The sequence below is a fragment of the Chrysemys picta genome, chromosome 22, assembly GCF_011386835.1.
Source record: "Chrysemys picta bellii isolate R12L10 chromosome 22, ASM1138683v2, whole genome shotgun sequence".
Taxonomy (NCBI): Eukaryota; Metazoa; Chordata; order Testudines; family Emydidae; genus Chrysemys; species Chrysemys picta.
In genome coordinates, this window is record NC_088812.1 from 12,158,543 (window position 1) to 12,176,334 (window position 17,792).

General features: G+C 56.9%; 1 protein-coding gene across 2 annotated transcripts; it reads right to left on the reverse strand.

Moving 5' to 3' along the window:
* Positions 1-867: 867 nt before the first annotated feature.
* On the reverse strand, positions 868-17,431 carry C1QL4 (complement C1q like 4). 2 transcript variants are annotated; one of them, XM_005308419.4, is made up of 2 exons: positions 16,474-17,431; positions 868-2,704 (listed from the first exon to the last, which is right to left on the reverse strand). In XM_005308419.4, the coding sequence occupies exons 1-2, from the start codon at positions 17,035-17,037 to the stop codon at positions 2,525-2,527; spliced, it is 744 nt and encodes a 247-aa protein (XP_005308476.1). In that variant the 5' UTR covers positions 17,038-17,431; the 3' UTR covers positions 868-2,524. The 2 variants fall into 2 exon arrangements, 1 of the variants encoding a protein (XP_005308476.1); XR_010594496.1 differs by lacking the exon at positions 16,474-17,431 and adding an exon at positions 6,724-7,169 and having other exon boundaries at positions 2,577-2,704.
* Between the last annotated feature and the right edge of the window lie 361 nt (positions 17,432-17,792).

A 17,792-nucleotide genomic window follows, 5' to 3' on the forward strand; every position in this document is an offset into this window, starting at 1 on the left:
GTGCATGCAAGGGACAGCGTGTGCGCCTGTGTGTGTGTGTGCCTGTGTGTGCGTGCATGTGTGCATGTGTGTGTGCACACACGTGTGCACGCACATGTGTGTACGTGTGTGTGTGCTTGTGTGTGTGCAGAACTGCACTGCTGCACCAGAGGAAGGGGTGCTGAGGTGGGGTGACGTCTCTGAGTGTGCAAAGGAGACGGGGCAGGGTGTTGAATGGGGGGAGGGGAGCTGAAGACTGGGTGAGACTGAAATGGGGGTGGTGACTGGGGTGACGGGGGGTGAAGGGGAAAGATGGAGCAAGGAGGATGAATTGGAGAACACCCCATGCACGTGCAAACACACTTGCACACACGTGTGCAAACACCTGCACCAATGCACATGCACACTTGCATACACGTCCCCCTGCCTGCACAGCCACGTGTCCTCGCTCAGACATGTGCCTGCAAAGCACACGCGTGATACGCACACGCCCTGCCACCAGCCCAGGTCTCTCTCGGGGGGGGGAAGAGCCACTGGGGTGGCTGGGCCTGGTGGTTGGCTGGTGGGTGTGCGGGAGGGGGCGTGGGGTGAGCAGGCGTGGGGCTGCGATCAGGAGTGTTTCTGCAGGGGTGTGTGGGGGAGGATCCAATGGGGGATGTGGTGTCTATGTTGGAGCAGCAGTGGGGGGCCGTGGTGGAGCAGGGGGGGTGTTGTGTGTAGGGGGGAGGGGAACAGCAGTGGGGGGCCATGGTGGAGCAGGGGGGTGTTGTGTGTAGGGGGGAGGGGAACAGCAGTGGGGGGCCGTGGTGGAGCAGGGGGATGTTGTGTGTAGGGGGGAGGGGAACAGCAGTGGGGGGCCGTGGTGGAGCGGGGGGGGTGTTGTGTGTAGGGGGGAGGGGAACAGCAGTGGGGGGCCGTGGTGGAGCGGGGGGGGTGTTGTGTGAAGGGGGGAGGGGAGCAGCAGTGGGGGACCGTGGTGGAGTGTGGGGGGGGTGTTGTGTGTAGTGGGGAGGGGAACAGCAGTGGGGGGCCATGGTGGAGCGGGGAGTGTTGTGTGTACGGGAGAGGGGAACAGCAGTGGGGGCTGTGGTGGAGTGGGGGGGTGTTGTGTGTAGGGGGGAGGGGAACAGCAGTGGGGGCTGTGGTGGAATGGGGGGTGTTGTGTGTATGCTGCCCCCCCACTCCTCCTGCCCGGCTAGCCATGGGGGCAGAGGGAAGCCCCCCACTGCAGTAGGCAGCTGTGATGGGGGAGACCCCTGGCCCAGCCAGGCCCATCTCTCTATTACGCCAGTGGGACTCGGATCCTCCCGCTCCTGAAGGCTGACTGGGAGAGGGACTCGCCATCGGCCCTTAGCCATACAGGGTCTATGACACGTGCTTGAGCAGCTCCAATGGCCTCCAGCAGGGGGCAGTGCCGAGATTATATTATATACAGACAGGTGCACGTCAGCCAGTCGATGGGACATGAGACCATCCCTTGGGCAGCACCAAATGGGCACCCCCCCCAGTCTATATATAGCGATATCTAGGGCCACCCCACAACCCTTCATGCAAGAGACTTGTGGGGCTGCGGATGGTGGCAGAGTATAATCCGGGGAGAAGAGATGAGGGGTAGGCGGGTTCTCCCCACTTTGGGGGTTTGTGGGGGCCTCTGTACAAGGGCAGTGATCTGGGGGGGGAGCTGGGATGCCCCATTTGTACCCCAATGCCAGGGGGCAGGCGGGCATCTCTCCTGCCCCAGGGGTGTCTGGGGGGGGGAGGATCTGAGCAGAGGAGGAGGCGAGACCTGTAAGGCATCTGGGGGCTGTTTTCCCAGGTCCCCCCTGACGTCCACCCAGCTCTGGATGAAGGTCAAGTCATCTAAGATTGGGAGGCTCCGGAGGGAGGGGAGGGGGGAATTTTCTGCCCAATCTGCCAGTGCCATCCCGTCCCCCCAGGCTGGGGGGGGGGCAGGGCCCCGGGGGGGGGAAAGACCAGCCACTTCAGAACTGCAGCCCCCCACCCCAACGCCACATCCATGCCTGACCCCTCCCTTCCCAGGGTCCCCCCCCATGGGCCCCACCCATCAACCCCGCCAATTGCAAGGAGATGGTTAGTGCCTCCCCCCAGCTGATAGTGGGTTTGGGCCCCCACTGCAGCCTGATTCCCCCCCGACTGCAGCCACCCCCCCATGTCATCAGGGGCTGGTAACGTCTGGGGGGCCCAGAGCAGATGCCCTAAGCCCCTAGTTCCCCCTGCACCCCTAGACCCAGCCGCCCGCAGCCCCCCGCCCCGCCAGGAGCCCGGGGGTCTGTCCAGTTCATTTCCCAGAGCAGAGCCCCGGGGCGATGCTGGGGGTGCAGAGGGGGTCAGTCTGGGGGTGCAGATGGGCTCAGGCCGGGACCCCAGGGCGACACTGGGGATGCAGAGGGGGTCAGTCCGGCGCCCCGGGATGAAGCTTGGGGGTGCAGAGGGGGTCAGTCTGGGGGTGCAGACAGGCTCAGTCCAGGGGTCCCAGGGCAACGCTGGGGGTGCCGATGGGCTCAGGCCGGGGGTGCAGAGGGGCTCAGTCCGGGTAGATGATGAAGCCGGAGAACGTGCTGTATTTGTTGGTGTTCCCCCCATGCACCTTCCCACCGTCCAGCTTGACGAAAACCTCGTCCCCCACGTCCAGGTGCAGGATGACGCTGTTGCTGGCATAGTCGTAGTTCTGGTCGGCGTCCTGGGCGATGGCGCTGGCCCGCACCTGGGGGGAGACGGGGGGGGGGGAGAGTTAGATAGTGGGGGGGTTCCCTGCTGAGCCACTGCCCCTAGTGGACACTTGGGGGGGGCAGTGCTGCATCTGAGGGGACCCCCCACTCTCCATCCCCTGCCCCATGTGCAGCCCTTCGTGCCGGTGCGAAGCCGGGGCGACCTCCTGCTGTCTGGCTCAGGGCAGGTCTCCCCCCCCCCGCTCCCCCCGCTCCCCCCACCCTCACTCAGCGTTGTGGGCCCCGCAGGGGTCACGGTGCAGGTCCCAAAGGTCACGGCAGAGAAATGGAGCGCCCAGGGCGTGGACCCATCTGCTCCACTGGCCTCTTGGCCCCGGTGAAGTCAGGGGCCTGGCGGCCGCAGGCCTGGCCTCCGTCTTCACGGCGCCTAGAAGGTGAGAGGAGCCCACCGGGGTCCAACCCCGGCCCAGTACTGGCCAGGGGCTGAGAGCTGGGATTGAACTAGCGCAGGGCCCACCCTGAGCTCAAACCTTCCTGTCCCGGGCAGTGGGTCAGGGGGGCCTGAATCGCCCCCATCCCGGGGAGTGGGTCTGGGGGGGGTGAATCGCCCCCACCGGGCAGTGGGTCTGTGGGTTAATCCCCTCCCCCAGCACCAGGGCAGCCTCGGCACTGGGGACTCCAGCCCCCTTGGGAACCTCCGCCGTGGGGCGCGGGACCCCTCATCTGACTGGCTGCCTTCCCCACTGCCCCGCACCCTGAGGACGAGCAGCCAATCAGAATGGCTGCTGGAGGCTGGCAGAGCTCTCCCCCCTCCCACCCAGGAGCCAAGAGGGGCTTTGGGTTGGGGGGAGAGAACAGAAAGAGCCCAGCTGCTCCCCCCCCCCCGTGAACAATGGGTCAGTCTGTCCCTCCCCCATCCCTTTCCTCCCTGTAACATGTGGGGGGATCCCAGGCCTGGGAGAGGGGGGTAAAGACCCCAGCAGCTGCAGGAGGTGAGGTTGGGAGGGGGGCAGAACTGATGTGGGGGCATAAGTAATTGCTGGGCTGTGGGAGGGGCAGTTGTGGGGCTGGGGGGGCTGAATTGATTAATTAGGGGATTGGGGAGAAGCTGGAAGCTCCTGCAGCGCGGGCCGGACTCATCGCCCTGAATATATTGGGGAGATCGAGAGCCAGCAATTGTCACGAGCGAGCGGGTCGGCAAAACTCAACAGAGACTAAAAACCATCCCAGGATCTGGTGGGGTGGGGGCCAGTCCCACGCCTCGTTTGGGATCCTGATGCTCGATCGTCATTATATTGTTACTGTTAATAATTCATCTCTATATCATCTGTACATAGAATTCATACCCTTCCATTATGACGCGAGAGATCAGTTCGTAATTAACAGCTGATAGTAATGATATGTATGCAGTCTAGTATTACTATATACCGCACCATACAACTACAATGAATATACTCACTATATGATTATGTAATACCCCCACATAACGATCATAGACTCACTATCTGATCATGTAATACCCCACATACCGATCATAGACTCACTATATGATTATGTAATACCCCACATACCGATCATATACTCACTATATGATTGTTGATTATTAATTGTGAACTAATTATGTAGAGTGCTAAATATGATGACTATAAGCACTGCATTATGAATCTAGATGATCATTAACTGTGTCACATTCAGACACTAACACAGCCATTGATTGGAGACAGGGGTTATTGTCAGCATACAACAGAATTAGCAGCAAGAGACAGGCAGCCTCGCCAGCATCCCCCTCCCCCGGCCTGGTCACATAAGCCGAGATCCCATGTGATCTCCTGACTCCAGGAGCTGGGGCTTTCAGGAACACATCCGCCCTCCAGTCCCGGGAACATCAGCGCTCCCTTCACCTCCCCGTGGGCCGCGCTCTTCCCCCTCGTTTGTTCCCGAACGCCAGCCGTCCGAAGGAGCTGTGTGAATGGAGCTTGGTTCGGCGTGTCCAACGGGCTGGCGTCGGCGCTAATGCTCAGGGTATAACGGATCCGTGGGAACCTCCGTGTGACAATGCGTGTGGATCTTAGGCCTGCTCGCCCACGGCAGGATTTGGACCCTACGGTATTTGAGAGGAGTGCTACGTCCTGATAACTAATGCCGCACTCTCCTGGAGCTCTGCTGCCGGAGCTGAGCAGGGCTCATGACAGGCCCTGGCCTGGGACCCAGGAGATCTGGGCAAGTCCCTTTAATCTCTCCGGCCCCCTTTACCCGAAGGGGATAGATCCCAGCCCTGCCTCTGTTTGCATGGGGAGCTCTGCGGACAGGCCTGGCTCTCACCGAGTCAGCGCAGCCCCTGGTACGAGGGGTTGTGAGCTCAGCTGGTGCCCGGGGAAATAACAGATATGTCTGATGCCCATGGGGCCTGATCCTGCAGCCCCGACTGACCCAGATTTACACGAGTCCGGCCTTTCCCACGAAGGTGGGTTTCTAGGGAGGGGCCAGGATGCATCGGGCTTTGCTCTCAAAGCCGCGATTCGACCTCTTTGTTGTGTTTGGAGCGTGCGGCGGCTGCAGCGCTGCGTTCTGGGACGGGGCGGGGGGGTTCAAGGATTTGCGTGAGTTACAATGAATTTCAAAACAGCTCCTTTAAGAAACAGCGTTGGGCGTCTGACCAGGCTGGAGCAAGCCCCGCTCAGCCGCTCTAGCCCAAACCGATAAAGCTGTGACCTCGCCCACCCGGCCTTGCTAATGTCCTGGGCCCGAGCCGGCGACAACCACGCCGCAGAGCCCGAAAACGGCAGGGAGGCAACTCTCGAGCCCAGCCGAGGCGCCGAGGAAGGGGTTTTTCAAAGAATTTGCTCGGGTCAGTGGTCACTTTTTCCCATTAGGATATTAATAGGAAATATAATTAAGGTCTGTTGATAATTGTATTTGATCATCGTCGTATTTTCATTATTAATCACTCCCAGTAATAGATTTTACACACTCCTAATACAGCCCGGGAAATGTAAAACAAAACCTAACCAGTGCAGGGAGGGGGGAAGGGCACACGCAGAGTTTTGCAGATACTCCCACGCCTCCTTGGCCCTGATCCTCAAAGGGATTTAGGCACCTGACTCCCACTGGCTCAGGTGTTTGCAGGGTCTGACCTGGGGGAGGGGTTTGTAGCTTGTTTGTTCTCTTTGTTGTCACCTTTCCCTGGGGTGCATGTGACTCTCAAACGCGGGAATCCCGCCTGGGTGCTGCTGTGACTAGCTACAGAGAGCGAAAGTGACGGGGTGTCGTCGGGCGAAGAACCAGAGGGAGGCTGCTGGGGGACGGTGCACACTGGGTGCGAGTCGCTCTGGGGCCAGGCGTCCCAGTGACCCAACCCCCGTCCCGTTAACGCGGTTGGGTTTGAGGGGCTGTCGAACGAGTGGCTGTGGGCAGGCAGGGGTGACCCTGCTTTAAACCACTGCAGCGACCGGCCCCCGTCTGGTCTCCGGGGAATCGGTCAGAGGTTTCCCTTCCCCGGGGGCAGCAGGGGACGCTTGGCATTCTGCTGGCACCTGGGCACCTGCCCTGCCCTCCAGCTCACTGGTCCCCGCGGTCTGCCCCTCTACGCGGTGGGCCCCGGGCCCCCACCCTGCACTGCCTCCCCCCCGCTAGTGCCTGCGAGTCGCCCCACGCCCTGCCCCCACCCCCAGCCTCCTCGCTTCAGCTGTCCGGGCGTCCCCTGAGCCCCTGCTAGAAAATCTCTGACAATGGGCCGAAGCCTTTGCGCGGATCAAGCTGCCACAGCAGGGGATAAACTCTGCTCGCCGGCTGCCTGTCACCGCGCAGAAAGGGATCAAAGTGCCAGCAGGTGGCTTATGGCAGGGCCATGCACAGAGGCCGGCCTCCGCCTGCCAGGGACAGGGCTTTATGGAGTGGATTTAGGTCCCTTTCTCTGAATCCGGCTCTGCCTGGATTCCTCCGCTCCCCCCACGGGCTCCACCACTGCCTTCGGTCGCCGTCCGAATGCTGCGCAGGAGGTGGGCCGTGGAGCAGCCCTCTGTGAACCGAGCCAGGCCGCATGCCAGGGACTCACCGGCGTGGTGGAGAAATTCCAGCGAAAAACAAGAAATCAATCCCTCCCGTCGTTTTCGTTTGGAGAGCTCAATGGTGGCAACAGCAGGCCCTTGCTCAACACCCAGGAATTTCACCTCACAAGTGCGCCCCGGGAGGGCGAGCGGTCGGTATGGCCCCCATTTTATGACTGGGGAAACCGAGGCACGGAGCAGGCATGTGACCTGCTCAAGGACACGCAGCCAATCAGTGGCAGAGCTGCTGTCTCCCCCAGAGTCTGAGCTCTCCTTTTCCTGCACCAGGGTAGACTGGGGAAAGGTCACCCTGCTGCTGTCCTGGCTCCAAGGGGTCAGCCTCTGGGTCGCTCAGCGTGAAATTCACTCCAACTCCCTGGAAAGGCCGACCCTGGCGTCTTTCTCCCCCACCCCCGCCTCTGAAGAATCAAAAATAAAACCACCAGGGCCCATCGTGGGGCGTTTCCTGCGGGGCCGAGAGATTAACAGCCTGCTGAGCTCTCCAAATGAAAAGTGAATGGGAGGGATTGATTTCTTGTTGTTCTGCTGGAATTTCTCCAGCCCGCCGGCGGGTCCCTGGCATGCGGCCTCAGGCAAGGCCTCGCCTCGTGCAAACACACTGGCTCCTGCACCCCTCTCCTGTAGAATAATACAACGCGCTTCTGCACCTCCCGTCACCTACAAACACACACTCAATGATACCACCCAGGGAGAGAGACCTGCAGAACCACACACACGCAGAGCATAACACAACTCCCACACATTCACACCAACACTGACACGCTGAACAACGCACATCTTTACACCCCGATAGTAACATCAGTACAGGCGGAAGGAAGAAACTGGTAACACAATTACAGACACCCCCCAGAAATCCACAGATGTTAACGCTTCGCCAGACCCCACAAAGTCATTGCACGGCCTGACGCAGACCTGGGGAAATAACTGGTTTGTTTGGTTCGGCGGTTAGTTTTTGGGTTCGGTTTAGTTTTTGGGTGTTTTTTAAACCTTTTTATTTTTAGTTCAATCCAGCGAATTTCAAACTACCTCGGTTTGGAAATCAAACGTGGAACTGTTTTGTTTTGAAAATGTCAAAGTGAAAAACAGTTTGTTTGACTGTTGAGAAATTTTCACCCCCTTTTTGGGGAGGGGCAAAAGTACTTGCTGAGTTCGTCACACAATTGCATTTTTCGGAGACTAAACTCTTTGCCGAAAAATGTTGCCGGCTCTAGCCCTCGGCGCAGTTCGACGGCGTTTCTGACGTCCGTCGGTAACGCGATAACGTCGAATGCCACAAGTTCTGAGCCACCCCAAGATTTCAGGGGCTATTCTAGGCATCGGCGAGCAAAACCCGACTCATTTTGGTGAAAACAGGAAAACGGGAAAACCGCTTTCCACTAAATCCGCCCCCCCAAGTGCCCTTTTGGTGCTGCACGTCTCTCTAGCGCCGCGTCTTCTGCCTACACCCATCACAGGCAGCTGTTTAAAATGCCACTGTCTCTCATGGGGTCCAGAGTGTGACCTAGTGGCTGGAGTATTGGGCTGGGACTCAGGAAACCTGATTTCTGTTCCCGGCTCTGTCACTGGCCTGCTGGCTAACCGTTGCAGGTCATGCCCTCTGGTGCCTCAGTTTTCCCATCTGTATAATGGGGATAATGACACTGCCCTTTGTAAAGCACTTTGCGCGCTCCTGCTGGGAAGAGCTAGAGGGGAGCTGGGTGTTCTTAGTATTAATACATAAGCCACAGCCTCTTACACCCCTGGCCACACACACAAATCCAAAGGCACATGGAATAACACAAATATAGAGAGACAAGACTAACACACATGCTCACACCCCATCTAACACAAACACACACACACAGAGAGGCGCCTCTGTCCGTCTGTCTGGGAGCTGTCACTTTCCTCTTCCTCGTGCTGGGATTCAGTTGCCAGAACCCAAGAAAAGAGCAGACTGGAGTGGGGGGAGCTTGTCCTTGGGTGGGGGGTCATTGGGTCAGCTGGGAGTTGGGGGGGCTATTTCCCATTCAGCGCTGCTGGGGGTTATGTGGCTAAAGCCCCTTCCCCCCAAAAGAGGCAATTTTAATGAATCACCCTGCAGCAAAAGCTGGGCCATATAATTATCCCCATTGCACAGATGGAGAAACTGAGGCACAGAGCCGGGAGGTGACTTGCAGAGCCAGGAATAGAAGGCAGACGTCCTGACTCCAACTCCCCAGTTCTAACCTGCAGGTTTCCCACCCCACAGCTCCCTGTGCCGTGAGCCAGTCAGATCTCGCACGCCACAGGGCCGGCCCGACTCAGGACATGGACAGGAGACCTCGACAGCCCATGCCTTGATTCCATAAGAGGTGCCCTGCCCCCTGGGTCAGCGCCGCCCCCCCACCGCCCCAGCGTGGTGCTAGGGGGCGCTGTGCTGCGGGAACTAGCGTCATTCCTCTGGCCCAGACGCTGGCTGGCAGACCTGGGGCTGTAACCCCGGCGCTGGGGTCATTCCAGCTTTGCTAACTGCTGTCCGCCTCCCTAAACCCCCTCGGTCACAGGCTCCGCCGCTGGTGCCTGATGCGCCGGTTTTCATTGCACGGATGCCCAGGAACTGCGATGGTGCAGGGGTCCAGCGTCCCCTAGACAGAGGGTGGATTAGAAAGCGATCGCACCTAAGGCCCGAGAGCCAGTCTGGGGCTCGCACCTGGCAAATCTACGGCTCGGCGTCCCACGCTGGGCACCCCAAGACGGAGGCCGTTGGCGATCGGCTGAAATGCAACGTTCCGCCGGCACTGAACTGCAGCTGCCTCTAGGGTGGGGCGTAGCAGCTCTTTAACGGTGACAAGCCGCATGCACAGGGATCGCTTACCAGGACTGAAAGGCATCCACCTCTGGGGTGGAGCACGGCAGATGTTTAAGACTGCCCGATAGTTTAGGACAGGCTGTGAACAAGGACTCGTCCCCTTGCAACCGCCAAAGGCGTTTTAGGGAGGCAGACTGGGGTGGTCTGGGAGGCTGGCTGTCTTTACGGGGTGAGCGCCTCCTGCTGACTCACCCGGCTTTCCCTCAGCGGTCGGCCGTCCAGCTCGGGAGCCGGCTGCTGACAGGCTCGCAGCCCGAGCTGGCAGGGCGGCCGACCTGGGGGGGTTTCTGACAGTGTATCTGCGAGCGGCGCAGTGGGGGAATGTATATGTGCTTTTAAAATTCCTCTGGAGAGAAGTCGAGAGGAATTGCTGCTTGTTGATGAACTGACTGTAATTCCTCTAGCGTTTTCTCGCCTACCCGGAGTGAGGAATGTGGCTTCGAAGCGCTCCTGGGGCAGATTTCAATTAGAGGCAGAAACTATTGGGGGGGGGGGGATATATATTGTAGCTTCACGTCTTCTGCAAAAGTAGAAGGATCTTTCCTTTAGTTCAGGGCTCTAGGAGAGATCTGCCAGCCTGGAGCCGGCCCAAGGAACCTGGGTGGCAGACGAAGGGGTGAGATGGGAGACCCCGGCCACAGCAGACGAAGGGTAATTGGCCCCCAGGAAGGTCTCTTCTTGATCCTGCATCGCTAGAGACGTTTGCTCTCGGTGCAGGGGTTAGGAGTCAGGACGCCTGGGTCCTGCTCTTCGCTCTGGTGGGGAGTGGTGTCTAGTGGTTAGAGCTGAGCGAGGCCCTTGCCAGAGGTCAATGTGCAACCTTAGACAAGTCACACACACACACACACACCCTGTGTGTCTTCTTCCTCGTGTGTAAATTCAGGCCGACGCTACCGAGCCTGGCAAGGAGCCGGGTCGTCGTCCAGGGCTGCTTTAAACATGCCCTGCACCCTCCGCCCGTGGGGAGCCAGACGCCGCCGTCCTGGGGCCACGCTGCGGGCCTCTGGCAGACCCTTCCTCCCGGGCCGGAGGCATTGCTGCGAGCGGAGGGTACCCGCCCCCGGGGACGGCTGGGCCTGAAGCCAGCACCCCTGACCTTGAGAGACGTACACAAGGGGCAAGGCCGGGGTCAAATCTCCACGGCCCATTTAATCCTTCACCTCTTGCTGCAGCTGCCAATTAGCACCGGCCTGGACAGCTGCGTCCCTTCCTAGGAGCTCAGCTGAGGCCCAGCAAACTCATCTCCATGCCTGTCAGACAGGGACCAGGTGGGAGCTGGCACCCATGGGGCGGCCGGCTCCGTGGCCTGCTCCCTCCCGATGCAGCCTCTCAGAGCTGGCTTGTAATTACTTTGAAATCTCACTCCTTCAAACTGTCACCGCTCGGCAGCGCCAGGCTCTGGGCTCTGAGACACGCTGGGCCAAACGGCTGTCACTTGGGAGCTGGCGGAAGAGGTGCGTCACTGGGGCCCGGGCTCTGATTTCTAGTCAGGTCGGCTCAGGAAGGGAGAGCCTGGCCAATCCACTGGGGATCGCTCCGGGATCCCCCCCCGAGCCCAGATTCCCTCCCCAAACCTGACCCTGCCAAGACAAGGTGACGTCTCGAACCTGCGTGTGTGTGTGTTTGTGTCTAGCAACTTCAAACAATTTCTGGCATGGCACAATTGCCTCCGAAATCCACCAGTCTCCCACCCCTGGGGTGCACTGACCCATCGTGTGTGGTCATGAGCCGTGGAAAGGTGTGGTGAAAACGGTGGGTTCCGGTGGGGGGCAGCTTGGAGTATCTTCTGGCTTTCCAGGGGGAAGGGAGTTCGTGGCTTGCTGGGAGGGGGGGGGGGAAGGAATTCTAGCTGGTAAGAGCCCGTGGTCTCCCTGGGCCTGATCCTGGGGGACGTGGCGCTGGGCAGGGGGGAGTGATGGAAGGCAATGGGTAAAAACATTTTATTGTGAGTCTCTCTAAGGGCCCATCAGCACCCATCTGACTGCCTGAGGGCGGATTTACAACAGCTGCCCGCCACTGTCTTGCCAATAGGACATAAATACCACCAAGGCTTTAATTCCCTGGTAAAATAAGCTACATAAATAAAAAGTAAAGCGGGCGTTTATTAGACCTAGACGGAAAGGCCGAGTGGGGTGTCTGTGAGGGAGGGGGACGTCTCCCGTCTGATCTTGTTTGACAGGAGGGTGTTTTGGTATTAAAAATAAAATTAAAAAAACCAAACCCACTGACAAATTGACTGCAAACAGGTCCCCGGGGACTCGTCGAATGAACCGATCTCACCAGCTGGGCTGTCCGTTTCTAGCCCTCCTGATATTTATTATTGACTAACCAGGCGCTCCTCCTGTTTGCAAGCAGAGGGAGAGAGGAGCTGTCCCAAGATGTGACTGCCCCATAGATACACCCAAAGTGTCACTATTCATCTCGCTCAAAAAAGTCAACCCCACCTTTGGGGCCGTTTCCCAAGCAGTTATTTCAGCCCTCTGCTTTTATTCTAAACGAGGAATAAACCAGCCAAACCGACAATGAGCCCAGATTTCCGAGCTGTGAGAGCTAGGTGGGCGCTAGGATGGTTTTTTTAATATACAGGTCTGTCGCATCTTACGGGCACTTAACATGTATGAATTCAGCTTTACGCGGTCGGCAAAAACAAAAACAAAACACAAAAGAAAGAGAAAAATCACAATGTAAATCCTGTTCCTGTGGTGCGGGCGATTCCGCCCGCCGTTACGCTCAATGTCATTTTGACTATACGCGGTTTTCGCTTTACGCGCTGACCGCGGAACGTAACCCCAGGGTAAGAGGAGACAGACCAGACTCTCAGCTGGTGTCTATCAGCACTGAAGTTAATGGAGCCATACACCAGCTACAATTCTGGCCCCGGGGATGATCCGAATTGACTATCCATAGCGTTTTATCTAGTCGCGATGCCGTCCAAAGAGCCAGGGGTACTGAGCGGTTCCTCTGGCAGGGAGCCAGACGAGTGATTTGAACGGCCGGGTTCTTCTGCTGATTGAAGGGGACAGGGTGAGCCGAACAGGAACTTTTCACACCAGACTCGTTTGAGGTGGTAGCTGGCGAGAAAGCCAGTCCCGGCACCCAAGTGCAGACCTCGCTGCTGTGACGCGGGACAGGAAAGGAGAGAAACTGACACAGGCAAAGAACTGTCCGGCCCCCGGCTACATTGCTGCAGCCACACTGGGCCTGGCACCTTGCACCCGCGTTTACACCACTGCGCTGTGGGTGTGAAAAGCTCCGCTTCTGGCTGGATCACACACGGAGACGGAGGCCCATGGGCTTCAGTCAGCACCAGCTCAGGATCGGGCCCTGCGGTGGGAGCGGCGATATGAAAAGAACTTGCTGATCTAGAAGACAGTGGGGTTTGGGCGTTAGCGCCTGCTAATCCCACAGCTAAAGCATTTGCTGAGACGCTTGGCGATCAAATGTAAATATGTCTATTGATTCGCTCTAGAGACACAACAGACGGCTTCTCCGAGGTGCTGCTTTCATTAGTTCAGGCAGCCGGTGGGAGGGTGAGGCGGATGCATTTAAAGTTTGAGATCAATGGCTTATTTCTCTTTAATAAATGGAGGGTGTCCGGGTTGAGCTTTTAAACGGTTACGTTTTAGCTCAACTGTCGAGTTATTTTCTTTATTGAGAAAAGAAAAGAAAAGAAAAGAAAAGAAAAGAAAAGAAAAGAAAAGAAAAGAAAAGAAAAGAATCACCTGATACTAAATATCTTAATCCCGGCCTTTGCGAGGTTCTCTGGGCGTGTGAAAATCAACCCCATAAAATAGGAAATAAACAATATTTCTCAGGGCATTTTTGTTTGTTTCTGGGCCAGGTTCTATGCAGCGGATTTTAAAGCCCCAGACCCCGCTTTGGAGAAGATGCTAATAAAGCATGTGGAGGTGAGGAGAAGATTTGATATGAGTTTATTGAAGGCGGAATAGGAGAGGACGGGAGAAGAAGACAAATGATTCTCCAGGGATGAAAAATCTCAGGTTTTTATCCCCCCTGTTGGGGAGACTTGGGAGGATTTTAGAGGAAATTTTGTGAGTGTAAATCTGTCAACACGGGGAGTGTGAACCTATCAACATGGACCGTATCGCTGTAGAAACACACTCTTAAACATATGCAATATAGTAAATCTATGGGCAGAATAGTATTTAGTGCTATAGAGACACTTTGAAATGCATAGAAACTCTTAAACATGATGTGCACATAGATTGAATATAGAGCTATACAGACAAAGGATTATGTGTAATACATTCTGTGCAATATATATGTACACAAAATGTTTGTTTCTAATTCTGTACATACACACCACTAAGCTATTAAATATGATACACACATTCTGTAAAGTATTTCTGTTATAGACACTGAAATGTAGCTATAATACACACACACAGTAGGTTTGTGTTTATAATACACTGTACAGTGTGCATAGAATCATATGAGACTATAGACTATTCTATATAAACTGTTAAACATTCGATGTACATTCCGTATTATACAAACACACCCCGAATGTATATTTAATAAATATCACCGCTAGACGTATACATTCACCTATGCACTCTCAGTATATTATGACATATATTACACACACAAACAGCCATATGTAATATATATCACACACACACACACACACACGGAATAACTGCTTATACTTCTATAACATCTCTCTTCTTGAAAGATCAATGAATATTCACATCTGATTTGATTTTTTTGCTCAGCACGGAGCCTATTTTGAACACCCATCTCCGGTATTCTGATTCCTCTAAATCTGAAAAAATGTAACAACTTCTCTCCCACACCAACCCCCCACATTTTATTCAACTTTACAAACCCATCTCTCTGTGTTCTGAAGGTGTGTGTGTTTGTGTGTTCCTTTGATGGGTGCCTGTATCTTCTTTTGTGCTATTTTTGGGGTAGGGGGGAAATCTATTTTTCTTCTAACAATTGCTACAATAACGCCCTGACTCTGATAACACAATATTTTACAAATAAAATAGCCCACGGCTATCTTCAAAATAAATGCCTCTTGGATTCCAGATGCTCTGACATTTGCTTTCATTTTTTAAAGGAACGGGTAACCCTGCCCCTCCGTATTCTGAAGGACTGAATAGAACTGAATTGCTTTGCCCAGACTTTCTTGTTCTCTGTATTTTACTTTAGGAACAATACAAACAAACCAGTCGGATCCCAAGCCAAGGTGTCTGGTATGAGGAGTTGGCGACTAACCCTAACCCCAACACTGGGTCACAAACCTAAAGGGACTTTCTTGAACCGGAGGGTTCCCAGCTAAATGAACCTAGTTTGCATTTCAATTTTTTAAACTCTTTATTTTTTTCTTTCAAAAAGAACCTATCTATCTATCTATCTATCTATCTATCTATCTATCACCATACACCCCCTCTATCTATCCATCCCCATACACCCCCCCATCCATCTATCACCATACACCCCCTCTATCTATCCATCCCCATACACCCCCATCTAATCTATCTATCTATCCCCATACACCACAGCTATCTATCTATCTATTGCCATACACCCCATCTATCTGTCTATCTATCTATCCCCATACACGCCCATCTAATCTATCTATCCCCATGCACCCCTTCTATCTATCTATCCATCCCCATACACCCCCCATCCGTCTATCTATCTATCTATCCCCTTGCACCTCTTCTATCTATCATCCCCATACACCACCCATCTATCTATCTATCTATCTATCCCCATGCACCCCTTCTATCTATCTATCTATGTAAAATATATTTATATATTTTAAAACTCTCCGCACAGTCAGCGGCCTTCTCTAAACAATACCCCGAGCATTGCAGTACATAAATGTTATTATTACCAATGTTAATAATGAAACACCATTATGAATAGAAGGATTATAGCCCAGTGCGTGTAAAGGGGTCATTTCTATTGGTACACATAGGAAGTCGCTGGATTTTAGAATGTGCCCTGTTTGTACAGGTCTGTAGGGGTCTAGGCAGCCCTTCCCACATGGGGGTTATGGACGGATGGTCTGAGGAATCAGACCCTCACTGCTGCCCTTCCCCTCCCCAAAGCACCGAATCCATCACACCCACACAGCTCTGGCAAGGCCGGTTGGAGGGCAGGTGTGCACATTGGCAGGGTGGAGCCGGGGAGCGTATGCTTGGAGGTAGGTTTGGCTGGTTTGCAGGTAAAGCTACCATCTTTCATGGGTGGGTTGGCAGGAGCTGGGACCTGCAGGTGAGGTGAGAGGAGCCAATGGGCATTGCAGGTGGGGTGGGGAGGGATAGCTCAGTGGTTTGAGCATTGGCCTGCTAAACCCAGGGTTGTGAGTTCAATCCTTGAGGGGGCCACTTAGGGATCTGGGGCAAAATCAGTACTTGGTCCTGCTAGTGAAGGCAGGGGGCTGGACTCAATGACCTTTTGGGGTCTCTTCCAGTTCTAGGAGATGGGATATCTCCATTAATTTTAGTGGGGAGAGGGGCGGGGTTGCAGGTGAGGTGGGTGAAGCCGGTGGGGGAGTGCAGCTGGGCTGGGTGGAGCCGATGGGGAAAGGGGCGGGTTGCAGGTGAGGTGGGAGGAGCCAGGAACTGAGCGGAGCCATTGGGGAGTAGGGTGGGTTGCAGGTGAGGTGGGCGGAGCCAGTGGGGAGAGGGGCGGGTTGCAGGTGAGGTGGGAGGAGCCAGGAACTGAGCGGAGCCATTGGGGAGTAGGGTGGGTTGCAGGTGAGGTGGGCAGAGTCAGTGGGCTGGGTGGAGCCAGTGGGGAGAGGGGCGGGTTGCAGGGGAGGTGGGAGGAGCCAATGGTCTGGGCGGAGCCAGTGGGGAGAGGGGCGGGTTGCTGGGGGAGGTGGAGGCCACAGGCCTGGCGGGGTGGGGATGGGGGGGCGTTCTCCTACCTGCCCGTTCTTCATGAGGTCGGCCCACATGCTGGTGCCGTCGCCGCCGCGCATCAGCACGTGGTAGGTGAAGAAGTAGATGCCAGGCAGGGGGCAGGTGAACTTCCCGCTGGACGGCTCATAGTAGTTTCCCACGTTGGTCACCACGTCGTCGAAGCGCAGCACCTCATAGCCCTCGTGGGGCTTCCGGAGCCCGGCGTAGAAGGCGATCTTGGGGCTGTAGAAGGACGGGATGTAGCCCCCCGGCCCTGGCCCCGGTGGCCCCGGCGGCCCCGGTCTGCCCGGCTCTCCAGCCGGACCGCGTGGCCCTGGCGGCCCTGGGGGGCCCGGCAGCCCCCGGATCCCAGACTTGCCCTTCCTCCCTTGGTCCCCTTTGCCCCCTGGCAGGAACGGGGGCGGGGAGATGACGGCCAGCTCCTGGCTGGCTTCAGCGGAGGCCGCCCCGTGGGTCTGGGGCGTGTAGGGGTCGCAGACCATGCGGCAGCTGCCCAACATTTCGTACTGCGAGGTGGCCTTGGAGCTGTGCACCAGCAGCGGGATGGCCACCAGCAGCACCAGCACCATGGCCACCCCGATGGCCGCGCCGATCACCCTCTTCTTGCGGCTCAGCCTGGACGCGGCCAGGGCTAGGAAGTCGTCTTCGCTTTTGGATGTAATGGTGGAAGCTTCTCAAGAGATGGAGCCTGGTGGGTGGGTGGGGGGTGGGATCCGGAACCCCCCAAAGAGTCAGTGGAGGAGAGACAGCCCTGGCTCAGTGCCCGTGGACGCAGCCCGGCTCGGTGCCCACGGACTCAGCCCTGTTTCGGTGCCCACGGACGCAGCCTGGTTCAGTGCCGGCAAGCGCAGCCCGGCTCGGTGCCCACGGACGCAGCCTGGTTCAGTGCCGGCGAGCGCAGCCCGGCTCGGTGCCCACGGACGCAGCCCGGCTCAGTGCCGGCGAGCGCAGCCCGGCTCGGTGCCCACGGACGCAGCCTGGTTCAGTGCCGGCGAGCGCAGCCCGGCTCGGTGCCCACGGACGCAGCCTGCTTCAGTGCCGGCGAGTGCAACCCGGCTCGGTGCCCGTGGACGCAGCCTGGTTCGGTGCCGGCGAGCGCAGCCCGGCTCGGTGCCCACGGACGCAGCCTGGTTCAGTGCCGGCGAGCGCAACCCGGCTCGGTGCCCGTGGACGCAGCCCGGCTCAGTGCCGGCGAGTGCAGCCCGGCTCGGTGCCCACAGACGCAGCCCGGCTCAGTGCCGGCGAGCGCAGCCCGGCTCGGTGCCCACGGACGCAGCCCGGCTCAGTGCCCACGGACGCAGCCTGGTTCAGTGCCGGCGAGCGC

Excerpts from the sequence above, each read along its gene's own strand:
- C1QL4 (XM_005308419.4), bottom strand. The coding sequence starts at position 17,037 with ATGGTGCTGGTGCTGCTGGTGGCCATCCCGCTGCTGGTGCACAGCTCC. Across the intron at positions 2,705-16,473 it reads ACCTCATGAAGAACGGGCAG|GTGCGGGCCAGCGCCATCGC; the intron begins GTAGGAGAACGC and ends GTCTCCCCCCAG.